The sequence below is a fragment of the Pelobates fuscus genome, chromosome 1 (assembly GCF_036172605.1).
Source record: "Pelobates fuscus isolate aPelFus1 chromosome 1, aPelFus1.pri, whole genome shotgun sequence".
NCBI classification, from domain to species: domain Eukaryota; kingdom Metazoa; phylum Chordata; class Amphibia; order Anura; family Pelobatidae; genus Pelobates; species Pelobates fuscus.
In genome coordinates this window covers 497,712,194-497,737,630 of record NC_086317.1, presented here as the reverse complement: position 1 = coordinate 497,737,630, position 25,437 = coordinate 497,712,194, and the positions used below count along the sequence as shown (strand labels likewise).

The following is a 25,437-nucleotide window of genomic DNA, read 5'->3' as shown; positions in this document are numbered from 1 at the left end:
TGACCTCTCTACACCTGTCAACATCTAAACACATCTCCACCTCCACACATCATATGGTGCATTCAGCCACACTACACAGTGACTATGGACATCTATCTCTGGAGCTGTCATGGTCAGAACAAGAGGAAAATCAAATGTTAATAGTCTGGTCAAAAGATTTTTTTTCCAGCTGGACATGGAGCTCCTGTTCATCGCAGCTCACCATCCCCAATGGCCAGTCCAGGCCTGGTCATTTCACCTATATAACAAAAAACTCATTTTTACATAATAAGATCTGATATAATTCACCTGCAGATAAGGCCAACAGCAAACAGGGCAAGGGCTAATATGTCAGCCTGGTTCCAAAATTTTGAGATGTATTGAATAGACTTTGTTACAAATCCACGACGATCTGGATCATAGAGTAACTAGAAGAGAAATAGCATAGTAATGTAGTTATATAGGCTGAAAAAGGGCTCAAGTACATCAAGTTTAGCCTAACGTGGAAGAAATATTAGATAAATGTACAAAGAGGAAGATAAAGCAAGTGGAGGAATAAAGAGTGGTCAATCCAGCACAAATATTAATCGATTGCAAGAAAAGGATCAGAGGGCAATACCTGGGTTTAATAGGAGAAGGGGGGAGTATCATAGGGCTTTAGCTGTGTGTAATAAGATGAGGAGTGTAACAGATGCCCTGTTCGCTGGACTTATAATTGTGTTGCCATCCTGGACTTTTACTGACAATGCCATTCACCTAAAATGTTATACGAATTGAGACGAACAGACTTTACCCAGTTAGTTTGTATACCGAACATTTCGACCACCCAAGCCAGTCGTGTCCATCAATTGACTTATTTGACACTATTCCAAACCACAACTCTAAATGTTCTAAGTTGTTCACTGGGTGGCTGTCGATTCGTATGCACGAACACGTGGCAGCGGCCATTTTGTTTTGTTGAACGTGTCCAGCGGGGTTTGGTCGTCGAGTGTCTGGAACTATTTTCGGACACTCAATTGCTCGAACACCACTGAGACTTCCAGAACCACTTAGATTCGTCCGAAGTCATCCGAAGGAGGCGGCATTCGGTAAAAACAACGTATGAACAAAGAAGCACACGACTACATTATGCACAAACAATTATTTGAAATATTGTTTGATATTTTGAACTGCACAAAAGAGACCGGCCACACCAGCTGCATTCATGTAACTATTCTCGGCAGGAGCCCCGTGTGCGGCCAGGCAGAAATGGGACTTCCATCTAACTTTCAAATCCCTGAACCGATTTGGATGATTTTAAAATATTTTGTTTCCCTAGATCAGGGCTATCTTGAACTGTATGTTTTATGGGGTTTGGATATGATTTTAGGGTATTTCTAGAAATGTATAAAATTGATCTTTTTTTCATTTGGAGATAATTGAGTTGATACAGTAATTAACTCCATTATCTCCCAAGCAGAGGGGAGGCAGGGCTTGAGTCCTGCAGGAACGCATGGGAACGGCGTTCCTGCACTTTTTTTAGAGCAGGAACGCCGTTCCCGTTTGTGGTCCTGCAGGCACTCAGGGGGCGGCAAAAAATGCCGCCCCCAAATGCCCCCGTGTTCCCCCTGTCATGGGGGGCCCAAAAGGTGGCCTAATGGCCACATGAAGGCCCCCCCGGCCAGCTCTTGTCTCGCTGTCAGACGCGGCGAGGGAGCTGTGTTCTCGATGCCGGGAGCCGGAATATGACGTCATTTCCGGCTCCCGGCATCAGCAGACAGCCCGCGCGGCGAGAGGGAGCAGAGAGAACACAGCTCCCTCGCCGCGTCTGACAGTGAGACAAGAGCCGGCCGCACTAAAGCCCCACTGGACCCCAGGGACAGGTCCACACCAGCTCTCCAGGTAGGGAGGCTGGGTGGACATTTTTAAATTTTAAAAAAATATACAAATAATTCTTGTGTATATTTGTGTGTGTTGTGTGTCTGGGAGTGTATGTGTGTGTGTATGTATGTGTGTGTGTGTGTGTATGTGTCTGGGAGTGTGTGTATGTGTCTGGGAGTGTGTGTATGTGTCTGGGAGTGTGTGTGTGTGTGTGTGTATGTGTCTGGGAGTGTGTGTGTGTGTGTGTATGTGTCTGGGAGTGTGTGTGTCTGGGAGTGTATGTATGTGTGTGTGTGTCTGGGAGTGTGTGTATGTATGTGTATTTGTGTGTCTGGGAGTGTGTGTGTCTGTGAGTGTATGTATGTGTCTGGGAGTGTGTGTGTATGTGTCTGGGAGTGTGTGTCTGGGAGTGTATGTGTGTGTCTGTGAGTGTGTGTGTCTGTGTGTGTGTGTGTCTGTGAGAGTATGTGTGTCTATCTGTGAATTTGTGTGTGTGTGTCTGTGTGTGTCTTTGTGTTTGTGTTTGTGTGTGTGTCTGTGAGTGTACGTGTGTGTCTGTAAGTGTATGTGTGCACCTGAGTGTGTGTGTACACGTTTATATTTGCATACAAGTTTTGGGTTTTTTTTGGTGGTGGGGTGGGGGTGGAAACCGAGTGAGTTCCCACACTTTATTCCCCAGGACTTGACCCCTGAGGGGAGGGATTGTGTGTAATGTATGGGAGTGTCTCACTGTATTACTCTATGTTTATTGGTTATTCACTGTGTATCCCTGTGCCCAACAAAGTCCACCTGGGCACCCTTGTTGGAAAACTTGCATAAAAGGCCAGTGCGGCCCCATTAAAAATCAGTTCCCCTTAACCCTCAACATGTAGCCTTGTCTTGTGCATGTAGGGAGCCTCCTTCACTATGAATCACTAGCTCTTGTAAGAACTCTACTACCTATTTGGATACTGGGTCGGCTGAGATGACATCTGGAGAATACTGCAGTACAGCTCCTTCCAAGGGAAAAGGATGTCCCTAATGGCATACACCCCTTTGATACTCAAGATGGTCGCTACAAGGAGGAATTATCATAAGTGTTTGGTCAGGTAGGATTTTTTTAGGTGTAATAAAATGAGAAGGAAGTATCAGAGGGCAATACCTGGGTGTAAAAAGAGGATGATGAAGTATCAGTGGGTTATAATTGGGTGTAATAAGAGGAGGAGGAAGTATCAGAGATTTATAGCTGCGGTGTAATAGAAGGAGGAGGAAGTATCAGAGATAATTGGAGGAGGAAGCATCAGAGGTTTATAACTGTGGTGTAATAAGATGAGGATGAAGTATTGGAGGGATATAACTGTGGTGTAATAAGGAAGCAGGGTTAGATTTTCCAGTTGAATGGTTGTTACAGATATAACAGTTGCAAGACAAACATTAAACAATAAGCATCATTGTTTTACATTACCTGACGAATTTCTTCACTTAGCAAGGAGAAAACCCAGACGTACAAGAGATACTCTCTCCATGACGGGTATGTTTGGAAATCTATCATAATGACATAGGCAAAGAGCCACAGGAAGCCAATATAGGACACAACGTTATAATAAAACTTCACAATCGGAGCATTGAAGAAGGCCAGGAGCTTCCACATGCAGCTGTACGGACGGAGTCTGCAATAGAGAAGACATCTTACTACACCCAAAGGACTTACCAAGACATTAATCCACATAAAATGGTAGATTCTGGTACTGTGTTACTTTGAAAAAAATAGTTATTGTGTCATGGTGTTTGGACAGGTAGGACAGTACTGATATTGTTATCTGATAGATATAAACAGTTATTGTGTTGTGGTGTTTGGTCAGGTAGGATAGTACTGATATTGTTATCTGATAGATATAAACAGTTATTGTGTCGTGGTGTTTGGTCAGGTAGGATAGTACTGATATTGTTATCTGATAACAGATATAAACAGTTATTGTGTCGTGGTGTTTGGTCAAGTAGGACAGTACTGATATTGTTATCTGATAGATATAAACAGTTATTGTGTCATGGTGTTTGGTCAGGTAGGATAGTACTGATATTGTTATCTGATATATATAAACAGTTATTGTGTCGTGTTGTTTGGTCAGGTAGGATAGTACTGATATTGTTATCTGATAACAGATATAAACAGTTATTGTGTCGTGGTGTTTGGTCAGGTAGGATAGTACTGATATTGTTATCTGATAGATATAAACAGTTATTGTGTCGTGGTGTTTGGTCAGGTAGGATAGTACTGATATTGTTATCTGATAACAGATATAAACAGTTATTGTGTCGTGGTGTTTGGTCAGGTAGGACAGTACTGATATTGTTATCTGATAACAGATATAAACAGTTATTGTGTCATGGTGTTTGGTCAGGTAGGATAGTACTGATATTGTTATCTGATAGATATAAACAGTTATTGTGTCGTGGTGTTTGGTCAGGTAGGATAGTACTGATATTGTTATCTGATAACAGATATAAACAGTTATTGTGTCGTGGTGTTTGGTCAGGTAGGACAGTACTGATATTGTTATCTGATAACAGATATAAACAGTTATTGTGTCGTGGTGTTTGGTCAGGTAGGATAGTACTGATATTGTTATCTGATAACAGATATAAACAGTTATTGTGTCATGGTGTTTGGTCAGGTAGGATAGTACTGATATTGTTATCTGATAGATATAAACAGTTATTGTGTCGTGGTGTTTGGTCAGGTAGGACAGTACTGATATTGTTATCTGATAACAGATATAAACAGTTATTGTGTCGTGGTGTTTGGTCAGGTAGGACAGTACTGATATTGTTATCTGATAGATATAAACAGTTATTGTGTCATGGTGTTTGGTCAGGTAGGATAGTACTGATATTGTTATCTGATAGATATAAACAGTTATTGTGTCGTGGTGTTTGGTCAGGTAGGATAGTACTGATATTGTTATCTGATAGATATAAACAGTTATTGTGTCGTGGTGTTTGGTCAGGTAGGATAGTACTGATATTGTTATCTGATAGATATAAACAGTTATTGTGTTGTGGTGTTTGGTCAGGTAGGATAGTACTGATATTGTAATCTGATAACAGATATAAACAGTTATTGTGTCGTGGTGTTTGGTCATCTTCTGGCTCCAGTATCAGTGCGGTGTGCGAGGGAGCTGAAGAGGAAGCACTCAGGGGAGAGTGCTCCCTCACGCGCCCGCCAGCTTCCCCGCCGGGTGATACCAGGGCCAGCCTCGGGGGGCCCTGAGGTGGCCAACTCCTGGGCCCCCCCAGGAGAAAAGGCTGGCCACAGTGGCATACATACCGGGTCGCAGGGCGGCCGGGCCCCCTGGTGGGCCGGGCCCGTTCGCAGCCGTGACCCCTGCAACTCCGGCATATACGCCACTGCCTGTGACCCCGGTATGTACACCACTGCTGACTGTATGGACCTAATCTCACTCCATAATGCAACAATCTAACTGTGTGGACCTAATATCACTCCACAATACAACAATCTGAAAGCATGGACCTAATCTCACTCCACAATGCAGCAATCTGACTGCATGGACCTAATCTCACTCCACAATGCAATAACCAGACTTCTGGCTCCAGTATCAGTGCGGTGTGCGAGGGAGCTGAAGAGGAAGCACTCCCTCACGCGCTCCCTCACGCGCCCACCAGCCTCCCCGCCGGGTGTTACCAGGGCCAGCCTCGGGGGGACCTGAGGTGGCCAGCTCCTGGGCCCCCCAGGAGAAAAGGTTGGCCACAGTGGCATACATACCGGGTCGCAGGGCGGCCGGACCCGTTCGCAGCCATGACCCCTGCAACCCCGGCATATACGCCGCTGCCTGTGACCCCGGTATGTACACCACTGCTGACTGTATGGACCTTATCTCACTCCATAATGCAACAATCTAACTGTATAGACCTAATCTCACTCCACAATACAACAATCTGAAAGCATGGACCTAATCTCACTCCACAATGCAGCAATCTGACTGCATGGACCTAATCTCACTCCACAATGCAATAACCCTACTGCATGGACCTTATCTCACTCCACAATGCAATAATCTGAAAGAGTGGACCTAATCTCACTCCACAATGCAATAACCTGACTGCATGGAACTAATCTCACTCCACAATAGAACACTCTGACTGCATGGACCTAATCTCACTCCACAATGCAGCAATCTGACTGCATGGACCTAATCTCACTCCACAAGGCAATAACCTGACTGCATGGACCTAATCTGTATCTCACTCGGAAATAGAACACTCTGAAAGCGTGGACCAAATCTCACTCCACAATAGAACACTTTGTCTGATTGGACCTAATCTCACTCCGCAATAGAACACTGACTGTGTGGACCTAATCTCACTCCACAATGCAATATTCTGAAAGCATGGACCTAATCTCACTCCATAATGCAACAATCTAACTGCGTGGACCTAATCTCACTCCACAATGCAATAATCTGAAAGCGTGGACCTAATCTCACTCCACAATGCAGCTATCTGACTGCATGGACCTAATCTCACTCCACAATAGAACACTGACTGCATGGACCTAATCTCACTCCACAATGCAATAATCTATCTAATATGCATGGACCTAATTGTAACAGATCCCCCTGTTTTTCATTGGATCTGTAATATATGTTGTAACAACCTCCTACCATGTTGCCTTGCAACCTCTACCTTTTGTTTACCTGCAATCATCCACATTGCCCTATACCTAAGAACAAAGACTGTTTATGGCTCTTTAACTGTTCTGTGCAAAGGATTGGTACATTTGATATGGCACTTCGGATACAGCCGAAGTAGTTGAAGTGGCCGCCATTAGACAATCGAACACGTGGTGGTGGCCATTTTAATTGAGTCGAACGCGGTCAGCGGTGTGTGCCGTCAAATCCCTGGAATGGAAATCGGCCACACATTCGACACTGCGGCTGGAGACTAAGTCCCGTTCGAAGATTCAAACGCACTTTTTCGTGTAAAATAGACAGCCACTTAACTAACGAACACCGCTGAAACGTAACCCCGTTTTCACTTCGACACTTCGACAGAAGTCGAAGTGCGTTCGACTATTCGAATGCCGCCTTTGGATGGGACTTTGTTATTTTTCAAGGCAGAAATAGACCGACCGACTGCGGTCGGTCCAAAGACTTTTTAATATTCCTGGAACTGATTTGTACGAATTTTTAATATGTTTGTACCCAAGTAGTGTTGTTCATAAAAATATAAGTTTTATTCCTGTATGATGAAAAATCAAGCTAAAACTTATACTTTTTATAACTTTCTGGAGATAATTGAGTAGATACAGTAAGAAACTCCATTATCTCCCAAGAAGAGGGGAGGGAATCTGTGGCTTGTCACCATTGTCTGATTGGTTAATGTATAATTGTCTGTGGGCATCTCCCTTGCATGGGAGCACCGCATAAAAGGAGAGTACCTTCCACTAAACCTCATTTCTACTTCACCCTCAATCTAGAGTCCTGTCTCTTATTGGGGGTAACTGCTATACAGCTATTCGCACTAGCTCTTGTAAGAGCTTCTTCACTTGGATCATGACTGGATGCTGAGAATCCTCCTCAATGATCGGGAAAAGGACACCCTACAGCGGTTGAAACCCCTCCGCTAAACGGGGTAACCACTACAATAATTTGATTGCATTGACCTAATATCACTCCATAATGCAACAATCTACAGTGACAGAAAAAAAGTATTTGATCCCCTACTGATTTTGAACGTTTGCCCACTGACAAAGAAATGATCAGTCTAGAATTTTAATGTTCAGTGTATTTTAACAGATAAAAAATTCCAGAAAAATGCATGTCAAAGTTATAAATTGATTTGCATGTCACTGGGTGAAATAAGTATTTGATCCCCTATCAATCAGCAAGATTTCTGGCTCCCCGTGGTCTTTTATACAGGTAACGAGCTGAGATTAGGAGCACTCTCTTAAAGGGAGTGCTTCTAATCTCAGCTAGTTACATGTATAAAAAACACCTCTCCATGAAGCAATCAATTAGATTCCAAACTTTCCACCATGGCCAAGACAAGAGAGTTGTCCAAGGATATCAGGAACAAGATTGTAGACCTACACAAGGCTGGAATGGGCTACAAGACCATCGCCAAGCAGGTTGGTGAGAAGGTGACAACAGTTGGTGTGATTATTCGCAAATGATAGAAACACAATAACTGTCACGCTCCCTTGGTTTGGTGCTCCATGCAAGAGCTCACATCGTAGAGTTTCAATGATCATGAGAACTGTGAGTAATCAGTCCAGAACTACACGGGAGGATCATGTTAATGGGACCATAGTTACCAAGAAAACAATTGGTAACACACAATGCTGTGAAGGACTGAAATCCAGCAGTGCCCGCAATGTCCACCTGATCAAGAAAGCACATGTATAGGCCAGTCTGAAGTTTGCCAATGAACATATGAATGGTTCAGCGGAGAACTGAGTGAAAGTGTTGTGGTCAGATGAGACCAAAATTGAGCTCTTTGGCATCAACTCAACTCGCCGTGTTTGGAGGAGGAGGAAGGCTGCCTGTAGCAGAGCTCCCTGTACCCTGGCTGGGTACCTCCTCCAAGGACTGCTTCCTAGTTAGAACAATGGAAAACCTCAGCGCTTCTGCCCCAGTCGCCGAGGATTGACTGGGGTCCTCCTGGAGCCTCTTCATCCTGGAGCAGGATAGGGGACTAGTTCTATTCCCTCCCAGGGACTGGACGACACAGAGTCCTAGGAGCTCTAGTCCTTACAAGGACTTTCCCCATTGAATCCTTCACGAGCTGGAACAAGGTGCTGAGCAATGATTATAGCCCTTCCCCTCCCAGTAACTAGACAACACATAGTTCTGGGAGTACAACTGGTTTAATGCATCCAAACACAGCCTTTTTATACACAGACCCCAGCAGGAGGTCTCCATTGTCTTCACCACAAGCCCCTGCCAGGAATCTCTGGGCCTGGGAGATCATTGCGTTAAAGACCGGTAAGCTAATTATCTCCCAGGAACAGAGCAGCAAACATAAAAATATAAAACATAAAAATATCCCAAAACATAATAAAAACATAAAATAACCTCACAAATAATACATTGTTAAAATAGCCCTGATCTGAGCGCCCATGTTATCCAAATAACGTCACCGTGTTAAAGTTCTGACCAGCCACACACATGGTCCTATGCCCAAAACAGTTCCAGGGCATATGATGCTTTGGACGGTCAACTTTCGGGAGCTCCTGCTGCCAAAATATGGTGTGCTCCGCCTGGCTCTTATGTAGTGTGGCAAATGTGGCTATGCCACAAGCTCCTGGAGGAGCCTGCTGGCTCACCACCTGCCCAAGGACTATGGACCATGTGACCGACCCTTAAGATACTTGTGTGGTGAAAGTGACCTCGCCACTGGTTTTTGGAGGGGCCTGTTTGCCAGCCTCCTGCCCTGCGACTATGGCCCTGTGATGTATTGCCCAAGTCAGAAGGGGTACCCAAAGTATTATTCTATCTGCTTGGTTTGGGGTACATCCAGAATTCGTGGAAAACTACAGTATGTTTAATGGGATTATGTGTCATAGAGGAAAAGTACCAATGGAGTTTGGATGGAGATTGATTATTCTATGCTAAAAAGCTCCACGCTAAAAGACCTCCTGGAAGCAAGGGGTATTCAAGCCAGCAATAAAACTAAAGCTGTTCTCATCGCTGAAGTCATGGCGGAATACTGAACAGATGGCGGTTCGGTTCCCGAACATAGTTGTGACAGACTCATCAGGGTTTTGCCATTTGCCTGTATTCCCCGTTCGTATGCCTGGATTAAGGGAATACATTTGTTTGCCGACCACAACTACCGAACGGACGGCCACCCAGGAGAGAAGTGTGCTGCCCGTTAACCTATTGATCCCAATTAGAACGTTGAGGTTAACCGCAGCCACTTCTCAATTAAGACCGAAGACAGGGTGGTCGTCGTTCGTATGTCGACCACGAGGCGGCGGCCATTTTGAATATGCGAAAGCCCAGCAGTGTTCGACGGTTATTCCATGGAACTCAAAACGGACACTTAATCAACCGAACACCGCTGAGGCCATCAACCTTCCCTTCTCCATCGACCGGGATATACGAACTCCGGCCGTTCGGGAACTTTAGCAGCACGAATAGACTTGAACTCAGATAGCCGTCCCATGTAGTCAATCGCATACCGAAGGACTATAACAGACTTTGACTCCATGGCGATTGAACTATACGTATGGGATCTGAGCGCTATTCGTCAATAATATGCACTCAGATCCAGGCTATCTGGGGATGGTTTATGCGAATACAATATGTTCGGCAGTTGTAAAGTTATAGATTTTAATGTCTTTTATAACTTGAAGTTAAAATGGCGACGTGCCTCTGCTCGAGGAGATAATTGAATTACTTCCCAATTATCTCCCGAGCAGAGGAAAGGAAACTGATGCATGCTGGGAATATTGGGGGGATGTATGTGTGAAATGTCCCCATGTCCTTCTGTTATTTCAGTCTTCCATTTGGTCCCCTAGGGGAGTGTCCACCAAGTGGGAGACCTGCATAAATACGGGCAGGTAGCCCACAGTAAAGGCAGTTCATGTTTGACCCTCATAATGGAGCTTGGTCTCGTTATTGGGGGGATTTTATTACAAGTGACTAAAGACTGCTTATGGGGATTATATGCCACTTAGGACCTATTGCCGTTCGGCTGCAAGTGGCGATTCGTATGATTGGAGCTCAGAAGGTAGAAAGCCGTACCGGTACCGTTCGAGAGTTTGGAGGATTCCCTAACTAGCGGTTCGCATAGTTATACTGCATACGCTACCGACTACAGTATTGTGACCGGGGGATATCCACTAAACGGCGGTTTGGGGCATTTATTACAGAAGGTACCGTAACAATAGTGATTCGGCAGAAGGACAAGAACAAATGGAGTTTCAAAGGACAAGAACAAATGGAGTTTCCTTTTATGGGAAGAATCCACCGGCAGAGATCATCTCCAGGAAATTGACAGAAGTCCAGGAGTTTGTACTGAGGCAAAGGATAACGGCAACCCCAGAACGCAGCTCAGCAGTAACCATGATACAAGAGGGTAAGCCAAAAATACCTTATCAAGCACAGGGCCGGTGGAAGGATTTTTGCCGCCCTAGGCAAAAGTAAAGTTTGCTGCCCCCCCACCATATGACATAACAATGCCCCACCCATATGATCTGCCATGTTAACTAACGCAAGTGCTGCAGTGCCGCCGTGTTTACATTAAAAGACCTGCAGGGACAGGCTATAAACACCAGAACCACTACATTAAGCTGAAGTGGTTCTGGGGACTATAGTGTTTCTTTAATGTGAGGTAAATTAGAGATTAGTGCCACGAATAATATACTAGATTGCCTACTTACAACCAGATGAGGATGATGATGGGCTCTAGCTGCAGTCTGGCTGCATTGGTCTGGTGTAGAACAGGCTCTCTGGAGGCTGTTTGTAACTGTGGTCACAAAAATCAATGTTCTGGGAGAACATTTTTTTAACGCCCTTTACACAGCTCAAGGTCTGGGTCCCAGGGTCCACCTTCATGTTCCACCAATGAGTTTGTTCACAGGAGGTGGAGTAGGGGATGTCCTGATATGTGTGTAAGGAATGCATTGTGTGAATCTGTGTTTCTATGTGTAAGGGCTGCAAGGTGTGTTTCTGTGTATGTATGGTATGCAGTGTGTGCGTCTGTAAGGGGTGCATTGAGTGTGTGTAAGGAATGCATTGTGTGTAAGGGTTGCATTGCTTGTGTGTGTGTGTCTGTGTGTGTAATGTATTGTGTGTTTTTCTGTGTGCAAGGGGTGCATTGTCTTTGTGTGTAAGGGGTGCATTGTGTGTGTGATGGATGTCAATCTCTCCCCCCTCCCTTGTCACTCTCTTCTCCCCCTCTCCCTCCCTTGTCATTCTCTTCTCCCCTGCTTGTCCCTCTCTTCTCCCCTCCCCACTCTCATTCCCCCTCCCGTCAATTCCCCTCCCTGTCAATTTCTTCCCCCCCACCCTGTCAATTTCTTTCCCCTCCCTTTCAATTTATCCCCCCCTTTCAATTTATTCCCCCACCCTCCCTGTCAATTTATTCCCCCCACCCTGCCTGTCAATTTACCCCCCCTGTCCATATATACCCCCCTCCCTTTCAATTTCAATTTTGCAAGTGGCGATTTGTATGATTGGAGCTCAGAAGGTAGAAAGCCGTACCGGTACCGTTCGAGAGTTTGGAGGATTCCCTAACTAGCGGTTCGCATAGTTATACTGCATACGCTACCGACTACAGTATTGTGACCGGGGGATATCCACTAAACGGCGGTTTGGAGCATTTATTACAGAAGGTACCGTAACAATAGTGATTCGCCAGAAGGCAGTAACCATGATACAAGAGGGTAAGCCAAAAATACCTTATCAAGCACAGGGCCGGTGGAAGGATTTTTGCCTCCCTAGGCAAAAGTAAAGTTTGCTGCCCCCCCCCCACCATATGACATAACAATGCCCCACCCATATGATCTGCCATGTTAACTAACGCAAGTGCTGCAGTGCCGCCAATTTCTTCCCCCCCACCCTGTCAATTTCTTTCCCCTCCCTTTCAATTTATCCCCCCCTTTCAATTTATTCCGCCACCCTCCCTGTCAATTTATTCCCCCCACCCTGCCTGTCAATTTACCCCCCCTGTCCATATATTCCCCCCCCTCCCTTTCAATTTATTCCCCCACCCTCCCTGTCAATTTATTCCCACCCTACTCCCAGTCAATTTATTCCCCCCCCCTTTCAATTTATTCCCCTCCCCTCCCTGTCAATTTACTCCCCCTCCCTCCCTGTCAATTTATTACCCCCCCCTCCCTTTCAATTTATTCCCCTCCCCTCCCTGTCAATTTACTCCCCCTCCCTCCCTGTCAATTTATTACCCCCTGTCAATTTATTACCCCCCTCCCTTTCCATTTATCCCCCCTCCCTTTCCATCTACTCCCCCCTCCCTTTCCATCTACACCCCCCCTCCCTTTCCATTTATTCCCCCCCTCCTCCCCTACCTCTATTGTAGCGTGGCCGAGCGCTGTATGATGCGCTGGTACAGGGAGGGTATTTCCTGTACCCGGTCGGACTAAAAGGAAGTGCACACTCAGTGTGCACTTCCTGTTAGTCCGGCCGGGTACAGAAGACAGATGCTCCCTGTACCTGCGGACCATACATGGCTCAGCCACGCTACAGTAAGGGAGTGACAGGAGGGAGCGCTGAGCGCTGCCCTCCTGTCAGCCCCTCTCCACATGCTGCACCCGAGCGGTGTGCCCTCATGGACGCACCAGCCCGGGCAAAGCTGCAGCCGCCTGAGGCTCTCTGCAGAGCGCTCGGGCGGCTGCAGCATGAGGGGGGCCGGCGCTCCTGGCGGCGCCCCTTCCAAAGGGGCGCCCTAGGCGGCTGCCTAGTCCGCCTTACAGGTAGCGCCGGCCCTGATCAAGCATTTCAAATGTATGTAGAGGCAGAGGAAGATATAGATGCATTCCTCCAGGATTTTGAAAGACTGTGTGCCTGGCATAAAATCAGCTCAGAAGATTGGGTCCCCATTTTAGCTGGGCGACTAACAGGGAGAGCAGCAGAAGCTTACCGTAATGTACCCAAGAAGGAAATTCGTGACTACAGTCGGGTAAAATAAATTATATTGGCTCGGTATGCCATCCCACCAGAGGCATACCGAAGGCAGTTCAGGGAACTAAAGAAAGCAGAAAAAGATTCACATGCAGTATGGGCTTGTAGACTACAGCAGGCGGCCCTCGGATGGGTACAGGCTAACAAAGCACGGTCCATGGAGGACATATTACAAATGTTGCTGTTGGAACAATTCTATGATGTGGTACCAACAGATGTCCAGGAATGGGTAAGGGACCGCAACTCTGCATCCCTCACGGAGGCAACTAGGAAAGCAGAGGACTACCTGGATGCTCGCAGGCAACAAAAACCTGTAGTCATTAAGACCGCAGTAAGACCCCTAGGAGGGTCGAGCTACCCCACCAACACAACAGCAACACCCCAACAACTACCACCCCCACCAACCGCAGCCCAACCGAGGTTCCGCCAGCCTAGCTCTGTGCAATGTCACATGTGCCAGAGGTGGGGACACTACAAGCGAGAATGTCCTCAACTCCGAGACCGATCCACATGGATCCGACCGCGACCACCACCACCACCGAGAGCAGCAGCCCACTATTACCAGGACGAGATCACGACACCCAATCACCACTGTGGAACAGTGGGAAGTGCTGCACGAAGAAGATCCCTTACAGGCAAATGCAGATAACCGCCAGCATCACAGACAAATCGTATACCTGGAGGGCAAAGCTATGCAAGGACTCTGCGACTCAGGAGCCAATATAACTCTGGTCAAAAGCCACCTAGTATCGGACAAAGCCAAGACCAGCAGGACTGTGGCCGTCAGGGTAGCCGGGGGAGCAGTATAATGGCTACCTACAGAAAGGGTTCACCTACATTGGGGAGCGGGGTCAGGGAATGTGGAAGTGGGGTTGATGCCGCAATTGCCCGTGGAAGTTTTGCTGGGGAAGGCTCTGGGAAGGCTCACTTCTGCTTTTGAGCCCCAGACCCCAACCACAGGGGAAGCCCATCCCGTAGTCACCAGACAACAGTCCCGCACCCAGGACCACAACACACTACAGGAGGTTCAGGTAAGAGATCCTTCCCCTTCCTTAGACTGTGTTCCCTGGGCCCCCCTAACGAATTTGCAGCAGAGGTGATAGATAACTGACCCTACTTTACAAATATATAGGGACAAGGTCGCAGCTGACCAACCCGGGGGTAAGGCGAGAGATTTATCTGGGATAAGCAGCTCTTATACAGAGAGTCCGACAAACAGATAGTCGGGTCCGACCCAATTGTTATGAGGCAGCTATTGGTGCCGCAGCGGTACCGAGCGGAGTTGCTCCGGATAGCGCACGATATTCCGCTATCTGGACATTTAGGGGTCAGTCGCACCAGGTACCGACTGACCCAAAGTTTCTTTTGGCCAGGAATCAGCCAGGAGGTTCACAAGTATTGCAGTACTTGCGATACATGCCAGAGGGTAGGGAAAAGGCGAGACCGTCGGAAGGCAAAACTGCACCCGCTACCCATAATTGAAGAACCTTTTAGTAGAATAGCAGTGGATTTAATAGGCCCACTCCGGAAACCTAGCCCTTCGGGCAAGAAATATATTTTAACTCTTGTACACTATGCCACTAGATATCCAGAGGCAGTGGCTCTGACTAATATCCACGCTGAAACGGTGGTCGAGGCCCTCATGCAGATTTTCTCCCGGATGGGGTTACCCAGGGAGATCATCTCGATTCAGGGTACTCAATTTACCGCAGAGGTCACCCAGCACCTCTGGAAGTTCTGTGACATTAAGCCTATCATCAGTGCCCCTTACCATCCCCAGACTAATGGGCTCTGCGAACGGTTCAATGGTACATTGAAACAAATGCTCCTAACTAGTGTTGTCGCGAACCCGAAATTTTCGGTTCGCGAACGGCGAACGTGAACTTCCTCAAATGTTCGCGAACCGGCGAACCGCGCGAACCGCCATTGACTTCAATGGGCAGGCGAATTTTAAAACCAACAGGGACTCTTTCTGGCCACAAAAGTGATGGAAAAGTTGTTTCAAGGGGACTAACACCTGGACTGTGGCATGCCGGAGGGGGATCCATGGCAAAACTCCCATGGAAAATTGCACAGTTGATGCAGAGTCTGCTTTTAATCCATAAAGGGCAGAAATCACCTAACATTGACACCTGTCCTCAAAGCCCTGCCCTGATACACACTGACACAGAGCAGAATAGAGACTGTTCCCCGTCCTCAGAGACCATGATACACACTGACACAGAGCAGAATAGAGACTGTTACCCCTACATAGGGTCACTTGGCAGATATGGCGGGGTCGTGGGAGGAGGAGGATGACTTTCACCTCTTCCCCTGTTAGATTCCCGTTGTGCTGTGACATCACCCTTATACGCTGTGTAAAGCATACTATTTAATTTGATCAGCATGGCCACTTGAGTTTTTATAGTTTTCACGCTGCTTGTAGTTTATATATGGTTCACAAAAATCAAACAAACGATAAAGTAAACGTGTAAGGATTCAGAATATTCTTTCAAACCCTTACACATTGTGTGTACGTATTTTTTGTCTTAAGTTTGTGGCTTTAAAGAGGTTTACGTTGTTTCTATGATGTGCATAAAATGTTCGTGTAAATGTTTGATACATTTTTCCTGGAATTGTAATTTTTCAATCTGAATAAAGATAGTCAAATCCCTGATACACACTGACACAGAGCAGAATAGGGACTGTTCCCCCTACATAGGGTCACTTGGCAGATATGGATTGACACCTATCCTAATGATCCCTGATACACACTGACACAGAGCAGAATAGAGACTGTTCCCCCTACATAGGGTCACTTGGCAGATATGGATTGACACCTGTCCTCAAAACCCCTGATACACACTGACACAGAGCAGAATAGAGACTGTTCCCTGTCCACAGAGACCATGATACACACTGACACAGAAGCTGGCAGGCAGGCAACTGCTCTTCTATTACAGTGAAAACTAATTATTTATTTTAAATCTAAAGCTTAACCAATTGTTAAAACAGATATGAGTGGTGGCACTGGGCAAGTGGGCACAGTATCCAATGTGAACCTCACACAGAAGCTGGCAGGCAGGCACCTGCAATTACATTACACAGGAAAAAAAAAAAAAAAGCAGCCTGATGTTATAGCCCTAAAAAGGGCTTTTTGGGGTGCTGTCCTTACAGCAGAGATCAGATGAGTCCTTCAGGAGTGTAGTGGACACTGAATACCCTAGCCTAGCTATCAATTTCCCTATCTAATCAGCAGCAGCTAAACTTTCCCTCCTCTCACTAAGCATGCAGCTTCAGAATGAATCGAAAATGGATGCTGGGAGGGAGGTTGGAGGGTGTGGAAGGGAGGGAGTGCTGCTGATTGGCTGGAATGTGTCTGCTGACCGAGAGGCACAGGGTCAAAGTTTGCCCAATGATGACGAATAGGGGGTGGATCGAACTGCGCATGTGTCCGCCCGCCGCGGCGAACGCGAACATGCTAAGTTTGCCGGGAACTGTTCGCCGGCGGACAGTTCGGCACATCACTACTCCTAACCTTCGCCGAGACCCACAGGGACTGGGAGCGATTCCTGCCCCACCTCCTCTTCGCTTACCGGGAGGTGGGGTGACATGCCCCTTTCTGAGAGACAGGCACAGCTACTGCAGAAAACCAAACTCCCGAACTGGATACAAAATAGCACTCCAAACTGGAACCTCACGAATAGCTGCTAGCAGACGAACAGGAAAAGCATACATCAGCTTACACTCCTGGCAATCAGTCTCCAACAGCATACAGTGAATCCCCCCCCAAGAACGAGACAAGGCTCCATGTTGAGGGTCAAGCAGTGGTCTCAGGTGCTGGCACACCCAGCCTGGTTTTGTATTACAGTCTTTTCAAATACAGGACCGCCCACAGGGAGGTATAAAACAACCAATCACATATCAGTTACATCCCACATAATCCCTCCCCTTATCCTGAGAGGAAACCCAATTATACATACAGTTAAACATACTTTCAAACCCAACTTTCATAACTCTAAAACCATACATCACATTCACATAAAAATTACATATTCACAATCAATCCATTCAGGGGAACAACATATTAAAAAAAAAAGGCATGAATCAGACCAGGGGATAGAGGCAGACTCCATTGAGCACATGGTTGCAAAAAGACTTAAAATAAAATAAAATACACACGGTTACATTTACTACATAAAATAAAGACATGCAACATATCCCCAGATAGCTTAGGTCTGAGCGCATATTATTGAATGGTGCTCAGACCACACACATACAGTTCAATTGCCATGGAGCTAAAGTCTTTCATTATATGAATGGGCTCCATGGCATAGCTATCTGGGGTATCACCGCTCACACAGGGCAAGTACCGAATTACCCCACTTTATTTAAAGGGCCAGAATGAGTGACATGCACTCTGCTAGGGCCGAATACGTTTTTTAAAGGGCCCAATCTCCCAGGGCCATAGTCCAAAGGCAGCAGGAGGTCAACCAGGCTTCTCCAATGCAATGTGGCGAGATTGCTCTCGTCACAAACATGTTTAAAAATCATCCCATTCGGATATGGGGTTTGGGAGTTATGGGGCTTTACAGTTTTGACCGACCGCACAGGCACACTGGCCGAAAATAGTTCCATAAGTTTTGGCCTTGCGGTCGGTCCTCGTTCGTGCGGTGAAAAGGCAAGAAAATCTTGCCATCCGTGGGTTTTCTGATGGTCGTTAGAATCCCTGTATGTGATATAGTCTATCTACTGAACGGCATGGTGTTCGGTAGTTTTGGCACGAATTCCCATTGTTATGGAGGTCTCAGCGGTGTTCGCCTACGAGTGTCCGATTTTAGTTCCAGACACTCGACGGCAAAACACAGCTGTTCGGGAATTAAGATGGCCGTGAACACGTGTAAAGTCCCGAAATGGCAGCCACTTTTAGGACTTCGGCATTTCGACGACATCGGCACTTCGCCTGCATTCGAAGTGCCAGTTTAAAAGTTGTAACACTGCTCCAAAGTATTTAAAGGGCCAGGAACAGATTTTGTCTTTAGGTGCAAGGTAAGTTGGATGATGGCAATAAAACAAAAGGTAGAGGTTCCCAGGCAACATGGTAGGTGGCTAACACAACATAGATTGCAGATCCAATGCCAAACAGGGGGTCTGTTACAGCCAGATGATCGTTTCAGCCTTGTAAGGTGTCATCATTGAGGTATAGCCAATATTCCTCTAGGCATCGTGATCAAGGGGTTCACGTCTGGAATGCCCTTTAAACGTAAGGAGAGAAAAACAAGTAGCAAGAGAGGTGAGAACAGACAACAGCTCAATTAGCCTGCCCTTCGGTGGGTCCCCACTCAGATCTCAAGCTGGTTTTAGTACAACTTGTGCTATTACAGAAAGAACATATCTGAAGCATATCAGACTGGTCCCACCCATCTGGCGTTGGGTATCTCTCGTGCAGAGGGAACTTGCTGCCATTTTGGATCTGGGCTGCCTATACGGGTGGGACCAGTCTGATATGCTTCAGATATGTTCTCTCTGTAATGGCACAAGATGAGCTAAAACCAGCTTGAGATCTGAGCGGGGACCAACCAAAGGGCATGCTAATTGAGCTGTTGTCTGTTCTCACCTCTCTTGCTACTTCTTTTTCACTTAAGTTTAAAGGGAAATCCAGATGTGGCCCACTGGCGTATATACCGCGGCAGGGGTCCGGACGCCCTGCGACCCAGTATGTATGCCAGTGTGGCCACATTTTTCCAGCCTCTTCTCCTGGGTGGCCCAGGACCTGGCCACATCAGGGCCCCCCATGGCTGGCACTGGCATTACATGCCCTGCGCACTCTCTTCCCAGCTCCCTCGCTCGCACCGCAGTGATGCTGGAGCCGGAATATGACGTCATTCCGGCTCCGGCATCAGTAAGCGGCGCACTGGGCAGAAAGCGCTCAGTGCTCCCTCTACTCCTGCAGGACCGGCCGCTGGGCAGCCCCACTGGACCCCAGGGAATCCCCTCAGCACTCCCAAAGGTAGGGAGACTGGGGGATTAAATGAAAAAAAAATGTGAGTGTGTATGTGTGGTAGAGTGTGTGTGTGTGTCTGTGTCTGTTACTGAGTGTGTTAGTTTGTGTGTGTCTGTTAGTGAGTCTGTTTGGTGTCTGTTAGTGAGTGTGTGTCTGTCAGTAAATGTGTGTGTCTGTTATCTAGTGTGTATACATCTGTTCGTGAGAGTGTATGTGGTTAAAACCCCTTCAGCACTTACCTTTCTCCAGCGCCGGGCTCCCTTGGTGCTGGGGATCTCTCTGCCCCGATCCGCCTCTCAGCTCCGAAGGCCCATGCACGGCAAGAGCCGCGCGCGCATTCAAACCGCCCATAGGAAAGCATTACTCAATGCTTTCCTCTGGACGTGCAGCGTCTTCTCACTGTGATTTTCACAGTGAGATGTGCGGAAGCGCCTCTAGCGACTGTCAGTGAGACAGCTACTAGAGGCTGGATTAACCCTCAGTGAAACACTCAGTGTTTTCAGCTGCAGGGTTAAAACTAGATGGACCTGGTACCCAGACCACTTAATTGAGCTGAAGTGGTCTGAGTGCCTATAGTGGTCCTTTAAGTGTATGTGTATCAGATTGTTGTAATCTCACTCCGCAATACAACAATCTGACTGAATGGACCTAATCTTACTCCACAATGCAGCAATCTGACTACATGGACCTAATCTCAGTGCATAATTCAGCAATCTGTCTGCATGGACCTAATCTCAGTGCATAATTCAGCAATCTGTCTGCATGGACCTAATCTCAGTGCATAATTCAGCAATCTGTCTGCATGGACCTAATCTCAGTGCATAATTCAGCAATCTACTGCTGGAGAGAATAAGGGAAGAACCAGATTCAGCACTTCATTAAGAGGAGTTGGATTACAGTGTTTGTGTTTAATTGCTGGATTATAGTGATAAGGGTGATAGGTGTTGGATTATGTCACTTGCATTGAAATGTTGGATTATAGTGTTGGGAGTGAGGTGTTTAATTACGGCATTTGTGATGGAGTCCTGGGTTATAGTGATGGGAGTGAGGTGTTGATTACAGCAGTTTCATTGGAGTGCTGGATTATAGTGATGGGAGAGAGGTGTTGACTACAGCAGTTTTGTTGGAGTGCTGTATTATAGTGATGGGAGTGATGACATAGAGGAGTCCTTCATGGTGCTCATGATGCGTACTTACCTTATTCCCCGGGGTTTTTTAGTTGGTCTATGTGTTGGGTACTCAAGTTTAAAGTTGTGTTTCATTTGTCGATTGGGTTCATTAATGTTATCTTTAAACAATGAGTGTTGACTCCTTTCTTCCATTCTATAATAAAAGATAAATTTAGCATGAATCGCAAGGTTTGGATTTTTGAAAACTCACTGATTGCACCAATTAAATGGGAGACAGACCTGTAGGTGATGAGGCCACTGTATATGAGTGGGAAGAGCAGCATACACATGATAATCTGTAGAAACCCGTTATCCACAGACAGCTTCCCCCACCACGTCTTTGTGAGGAATGCCTGCGGAGAGATAAAAACACATGAAGACTGGCACCAAACGAGATGCCTGCGAGCATGGAGAGTCTTTGCTCAGCATTGCTCCAAAGTGACATTGACTTCCCCTGCTGGAGAAGACCAGACGCAGAGGTAGTTACCAAACTGTACTAAAATGGTTCAAGGACAAGGGTATAATCTCTGAGGGAGAGTATAGATATATAGATATATGAACAGAAAACACCCAATTATTCCAGTGTTCTATCCTCCCTTTAGATCATGTAGGTGGACTGAGAGCGGTGGAATGGACTTTGGATCATAACAATGATCTAACACAATATATAGACACCAAGAAATATATACTGGATCTACTACAATTTGTTCTCACTGAGAATTATTTTCTCTTTGAGGACAAATATTACAGACAGATAAGAGGAATGGTCATGGGCTCAAATGTCGCCCCAACATATGCTAATTTATACATGAACAGTCTGGAAGAACTCTATGTACATACCACTCCATTGTATAAGAAATTCCTCACATGGAAAAGGTTTATAGATGATATATTCGTATGTTGGGGAGGCACGAGAGCCCAACTGGACATATTCTTCAACCAGCTGAACTCCAACCAGCTGGACTCCAACATCAAATTTATCATGTCATGTGACAGACACAAGGTCCCATTCCTAGACACACAGTGTTACAAACTGCCTTTTGTAACTGGTTTTTCTAGTGACCAATTGCCCTGCTTTCCTGGGTTATGGAGAAGCCTGTTGGCCAGTCTCCTACCATGTATTTGGCTTTAAAGCCCCTATTCTACCTTTATACAGACTATTAATGTAGGTTTATTTATTTCTCTTATGTTTTATTCAATTGTTTATAGTGTGTGTGTTTACTGTGAAATGTATTGCCTGCTCTCCTGTACTGCTGAGGTTTGCTACTGTGACGAAACGCCTTTTGTCACTGGATTTTTAGGTGACAAGCTGCCCTTTGCCCCTGGCTGTTGGAGGAGCCTGATTGCCGGCCTCCTGCCTCATGACTATGGCCCTTTTCAAACATTATTTGGGCATACTGTATTTTATTATGCTGCTACTGGCCCTTTAATCAGTATATGGAATTCTATTGGACTGTGTATGCCCTTTTAAGACTATGGCCCTGTTATCAGCCCATGCTAAACTTAACCCCATGGCGATTTTACTGTGTTTATGGCATCTGAGCGCTGTTCGGATATATTGAGCGCTCAGATCCAAGCCATCTGGGGATGGGTTGAGTGTGGGGGTTCTGTTCAGTATGATAGGAGTTATGTATTTTTGTATCTTTTTGTGTTTTACTAGTAACATGTGCTCAATGGAGTCTGCCTCTATCCCTGGATATAATTGGATTATTTTCCCATTGTCTCCAGGATAGAGGGCTCTGTAAAACCGGTTTGGGCCAGATAGCCATGCTGCCAGCCAGGCCCCAAAAGATACTTTACTAACTTTTGAACCCCTGGTCTGATTCATGCCATCCATTTTTTGATATGTTGTTCCTCTGAATGGATTGATTGTGAATATATATTTATGTGAATGTGATGTATATTTTAGAAGGTATGAATATGCTGTAAAAACTGTATTTTTCCTGCCTGCGATAATTGCATTTTCTATTGTATAAGATAATTGAATCACAGGCAGAGGGGAGGATTTTGTGTGGGCTGTAACCTCTGTTTTATTGGCTACTGTAGATAACGTGTGTGTCCCTCCCCTGCATGGAAGCAGACATAAAAAAAAACCTGTAGCTTGAATACCTGTTGTTGTGACTTCCATTAAAGATGATATCATTTGGACCTTCATGAAGTTTCAGCTCATGTTTGGGGGATTGTAGAACTACACTCTGGGGATTGCTATAATCACTATACTCCCCAGGGTATAATCACTAAGCTCTGCTAAGAGCTTGTTCCTGTTCCTGCTCTCTGGAATTCGGAGAGGTTGACCTACTGGAAGCTAGACCCTGGTCTTGGGTCCAGAGTGGGTGGAGACGGCGAGACCCCAACCAAGCTGCGGCGGTTTGTGGGAGTCTACAGTGGTTATGGTGTCTGGCGAAGTGCTTGGAGTCCTCGGAAAGCACTAGGAGCATCCATCAACGGAGGGTACCCGGTCGGGGTGCCAGCGGTTCCGTTACAGTGGTGGCGGGGTGGGATAGCATCCTAGTGCGAGGAGAAGCAGCTCGGAGACACTGGTAACGTTTGGAGTTACAAATTGAGGGCAACGCTAGTATTCGTACAGCGCCCCTGTTCACAGCAGCATGGAGTATGGGAGTCCCTACGCAGCAAATCCATTCGTGGAGGAGTTCCAGTGGAGATTGCAATGCACACTGGAAGAGTATGGTCCTGTCTCAGACAAGGTAGAACTGAGTTATAGAGAGATTATAATGCAAGAGCTCTGGCAGGAGTCCCTGGAGTTCGCACAGCGTCGGCGGAGAAAGAAGCTTCCAAATAAAGCACAGCGCTGGCAGGAACAAGTGGCTCAGCAGATGGGAATCCTGGGAGAACAACCCTTGGAGTGGGTAAGGTACCTTGAGTTCCTAGATCAGAGAGAGATGATACGGGATGACTCGTACCGGGCGCTGTGGTGGTACGCAGTCCAGCAAAACACTTCCATGACAGAGGAGGTCCAGCTAGAGGGGGAGGGATACTATGGCACCGGCCTGTTGCTAAAGGCCATGAAGGAAGACTATGACTTTGGGAGTCCAGAGGTGTCGTGGTTCTGGGCTATTTATCGGTACTGGAAAAAGATGCTGCCTTTTCCTTCAGCTGTTGAGTTGGGACGAGACCTCAGTTACCAAGTTACTCTGGAGTGGGCATTGGAGCAGGACTACCAACGCTTCCTTAGCTCAATTCGGCCCCAACCTCCCCAGCGGCAGCCAGCATCCCAGGGAGAGGAGATTGTCGGTCCCTCGTCCCTGCAGCAACCATCATCACTGGGAGTCGAGACAGTCGGTCTGACTCCCCAGCGGCAGGGTGTTGTCAAGGTAGAAGAGACAAACTGGTCTCTCTCCCCAACCACAGCCAGCATCCCAGGGAGAGGAGATTGTCGGTCCCTCGTCCCTGCAGCAACCATCATCACTGGGAGTCGAGACAGTCGGTCTGACTCCCCAGCGGCAGTGTGTTGACAAGGGAGAAGAGACAACCGGTCTCTCTCCCCAGTGGCAGCCAGCATCCCAGGGAGAGGAGATTGTCGGCCCCTCGTCCCTGCAGCAACCATCATCACTGGGAGTGGAAATGGTTGCTCCCACCACCCTGCACCAGGCAGCGTTACCAGGAGTAGAGACAGTCGGTCTGACTCCCCAGCGGCAGTGTGTTGTATCAGGAGCAGAGACAACTGGTCTCTCTCCCCAGTGGCAGTGTACCCTACCCTACCAAGGGGAGACCCTACCCCACCAGACGGTGCAGATGGGACCGTAGTCTCTGCACCCGACTTACAGGGATGCTGGACGGCCTATCCAGATCCCCAACTACCCTCACAAGAATTACAGGGTGGAGGAGGTAAGCAATGTCTCCCCTCCCCAACCAAGTTGCGTCCAGGCTACCCCAGCAGAAGCGCTGGCATCGGGGCAGAGCGCAGTTGGCCTCTGTGCCACAAGTCCCCACAGAGTGTTGCCCAGTAGCACCAGAGGAACCACCAGGTGCAGTAAATGTGTGTTGTGGGTGGGCTACTCCTGTACTTGTTCACTGTGGGTGGGTTTATCGACTAACTCAGGCACTGACCGACAGGTCAGGTACCTGGTTAGTCTCCCCCCAAAGGGGAGATGTGTGACGAAATGCCTTTTGTAACTGGATTTTTAGGTGACAAGCTGCCCTTTGCCCCTGGCTGTTGGAGGAGCCTGATTGCCAGCCTCCTGCCTCATGACTATGGCCCTAGGTTATATGGCCCTTTTCAAACATTATTTGGGCTAATGGATTTATATTGTGCTGCTGCTGGCCCTTTAAGAACCGTCTGTGGGCAAATTGTGACTTTGGTGAACAATGCCCCTTTAAGACTATGGTTCCTGGAAGGTATTGCCTGTTAAAGACTTTTAGCAGATCATCTTGTACTTTCATGAAGATTCGGCTCATGTTTGGGGGATTGGAGAACTACACTCTGGGGATTGCTATAATCACTATACTCCCCAGGGTACAAGCACTAAGCTCTGCTAAGAGCTTGTTCCTGTTCCTGCGTTCTGGAATTCGGAGAGGTTGACCTACTGGAAGCTGGATCCTGGTCTTGGGTCCAGGGTGGGTGGAGACGGCGAGACCCCAACCAAGCTGCGGCGGTTCGTGGGGTCTGCAGTGGTTATGGTGTCGGGCAGAGTGCTTGGAGTCCTAGGAAAGCACTAGGAGCATCCATCAACGGAAGGTACCCGGTCGGGGTCCAGCGGTTCCGTTACAGCTACCAACTAGGTGGATTTGACTATGGAGCTTGTCTAGTGCCCTCTGTTGGTAGCAACCACAATATGCCAAT

The 25,437-nt window shown here is 47.0% G+C and overlaps 1 protein-coding gene across 1 annotated transcript in view; it reads right to left on the bottom strand.

The window, feature by feature from the left end:
• LOC134573608 (transient receptor potential cation channel subfamily M member 2-like) overlaps positions 1 to 25,437 on the bottom strand; it is a 447,574-nt gene that overhangs the window by 207,652 nt on the left and 214,485 nt on the right. Inside the window, exons 16-19 of the mRNA XM_063433396.1 lie at positions 20,877 to 20,989; positions 20,665 to 20,790; positions 3,284 to 3,488; positions 289 to 407 (exon numbers count right to left, since the gene is read on the bottom strand). Coding sequence (XP_063289466.1) covers positions 289 to 407; positions 3,284 to 3,488; positions 20,665 to 20,790; positions 20,877 to 20,989 — 563 coding nt within the window. The remainder of the gene's footprint in view (positions 1 to 288; positions 408 to 3,283; positions 3,489 to 20,664; positions 20,791 to 20,876; positions 20,990 to 25,437) is intronic.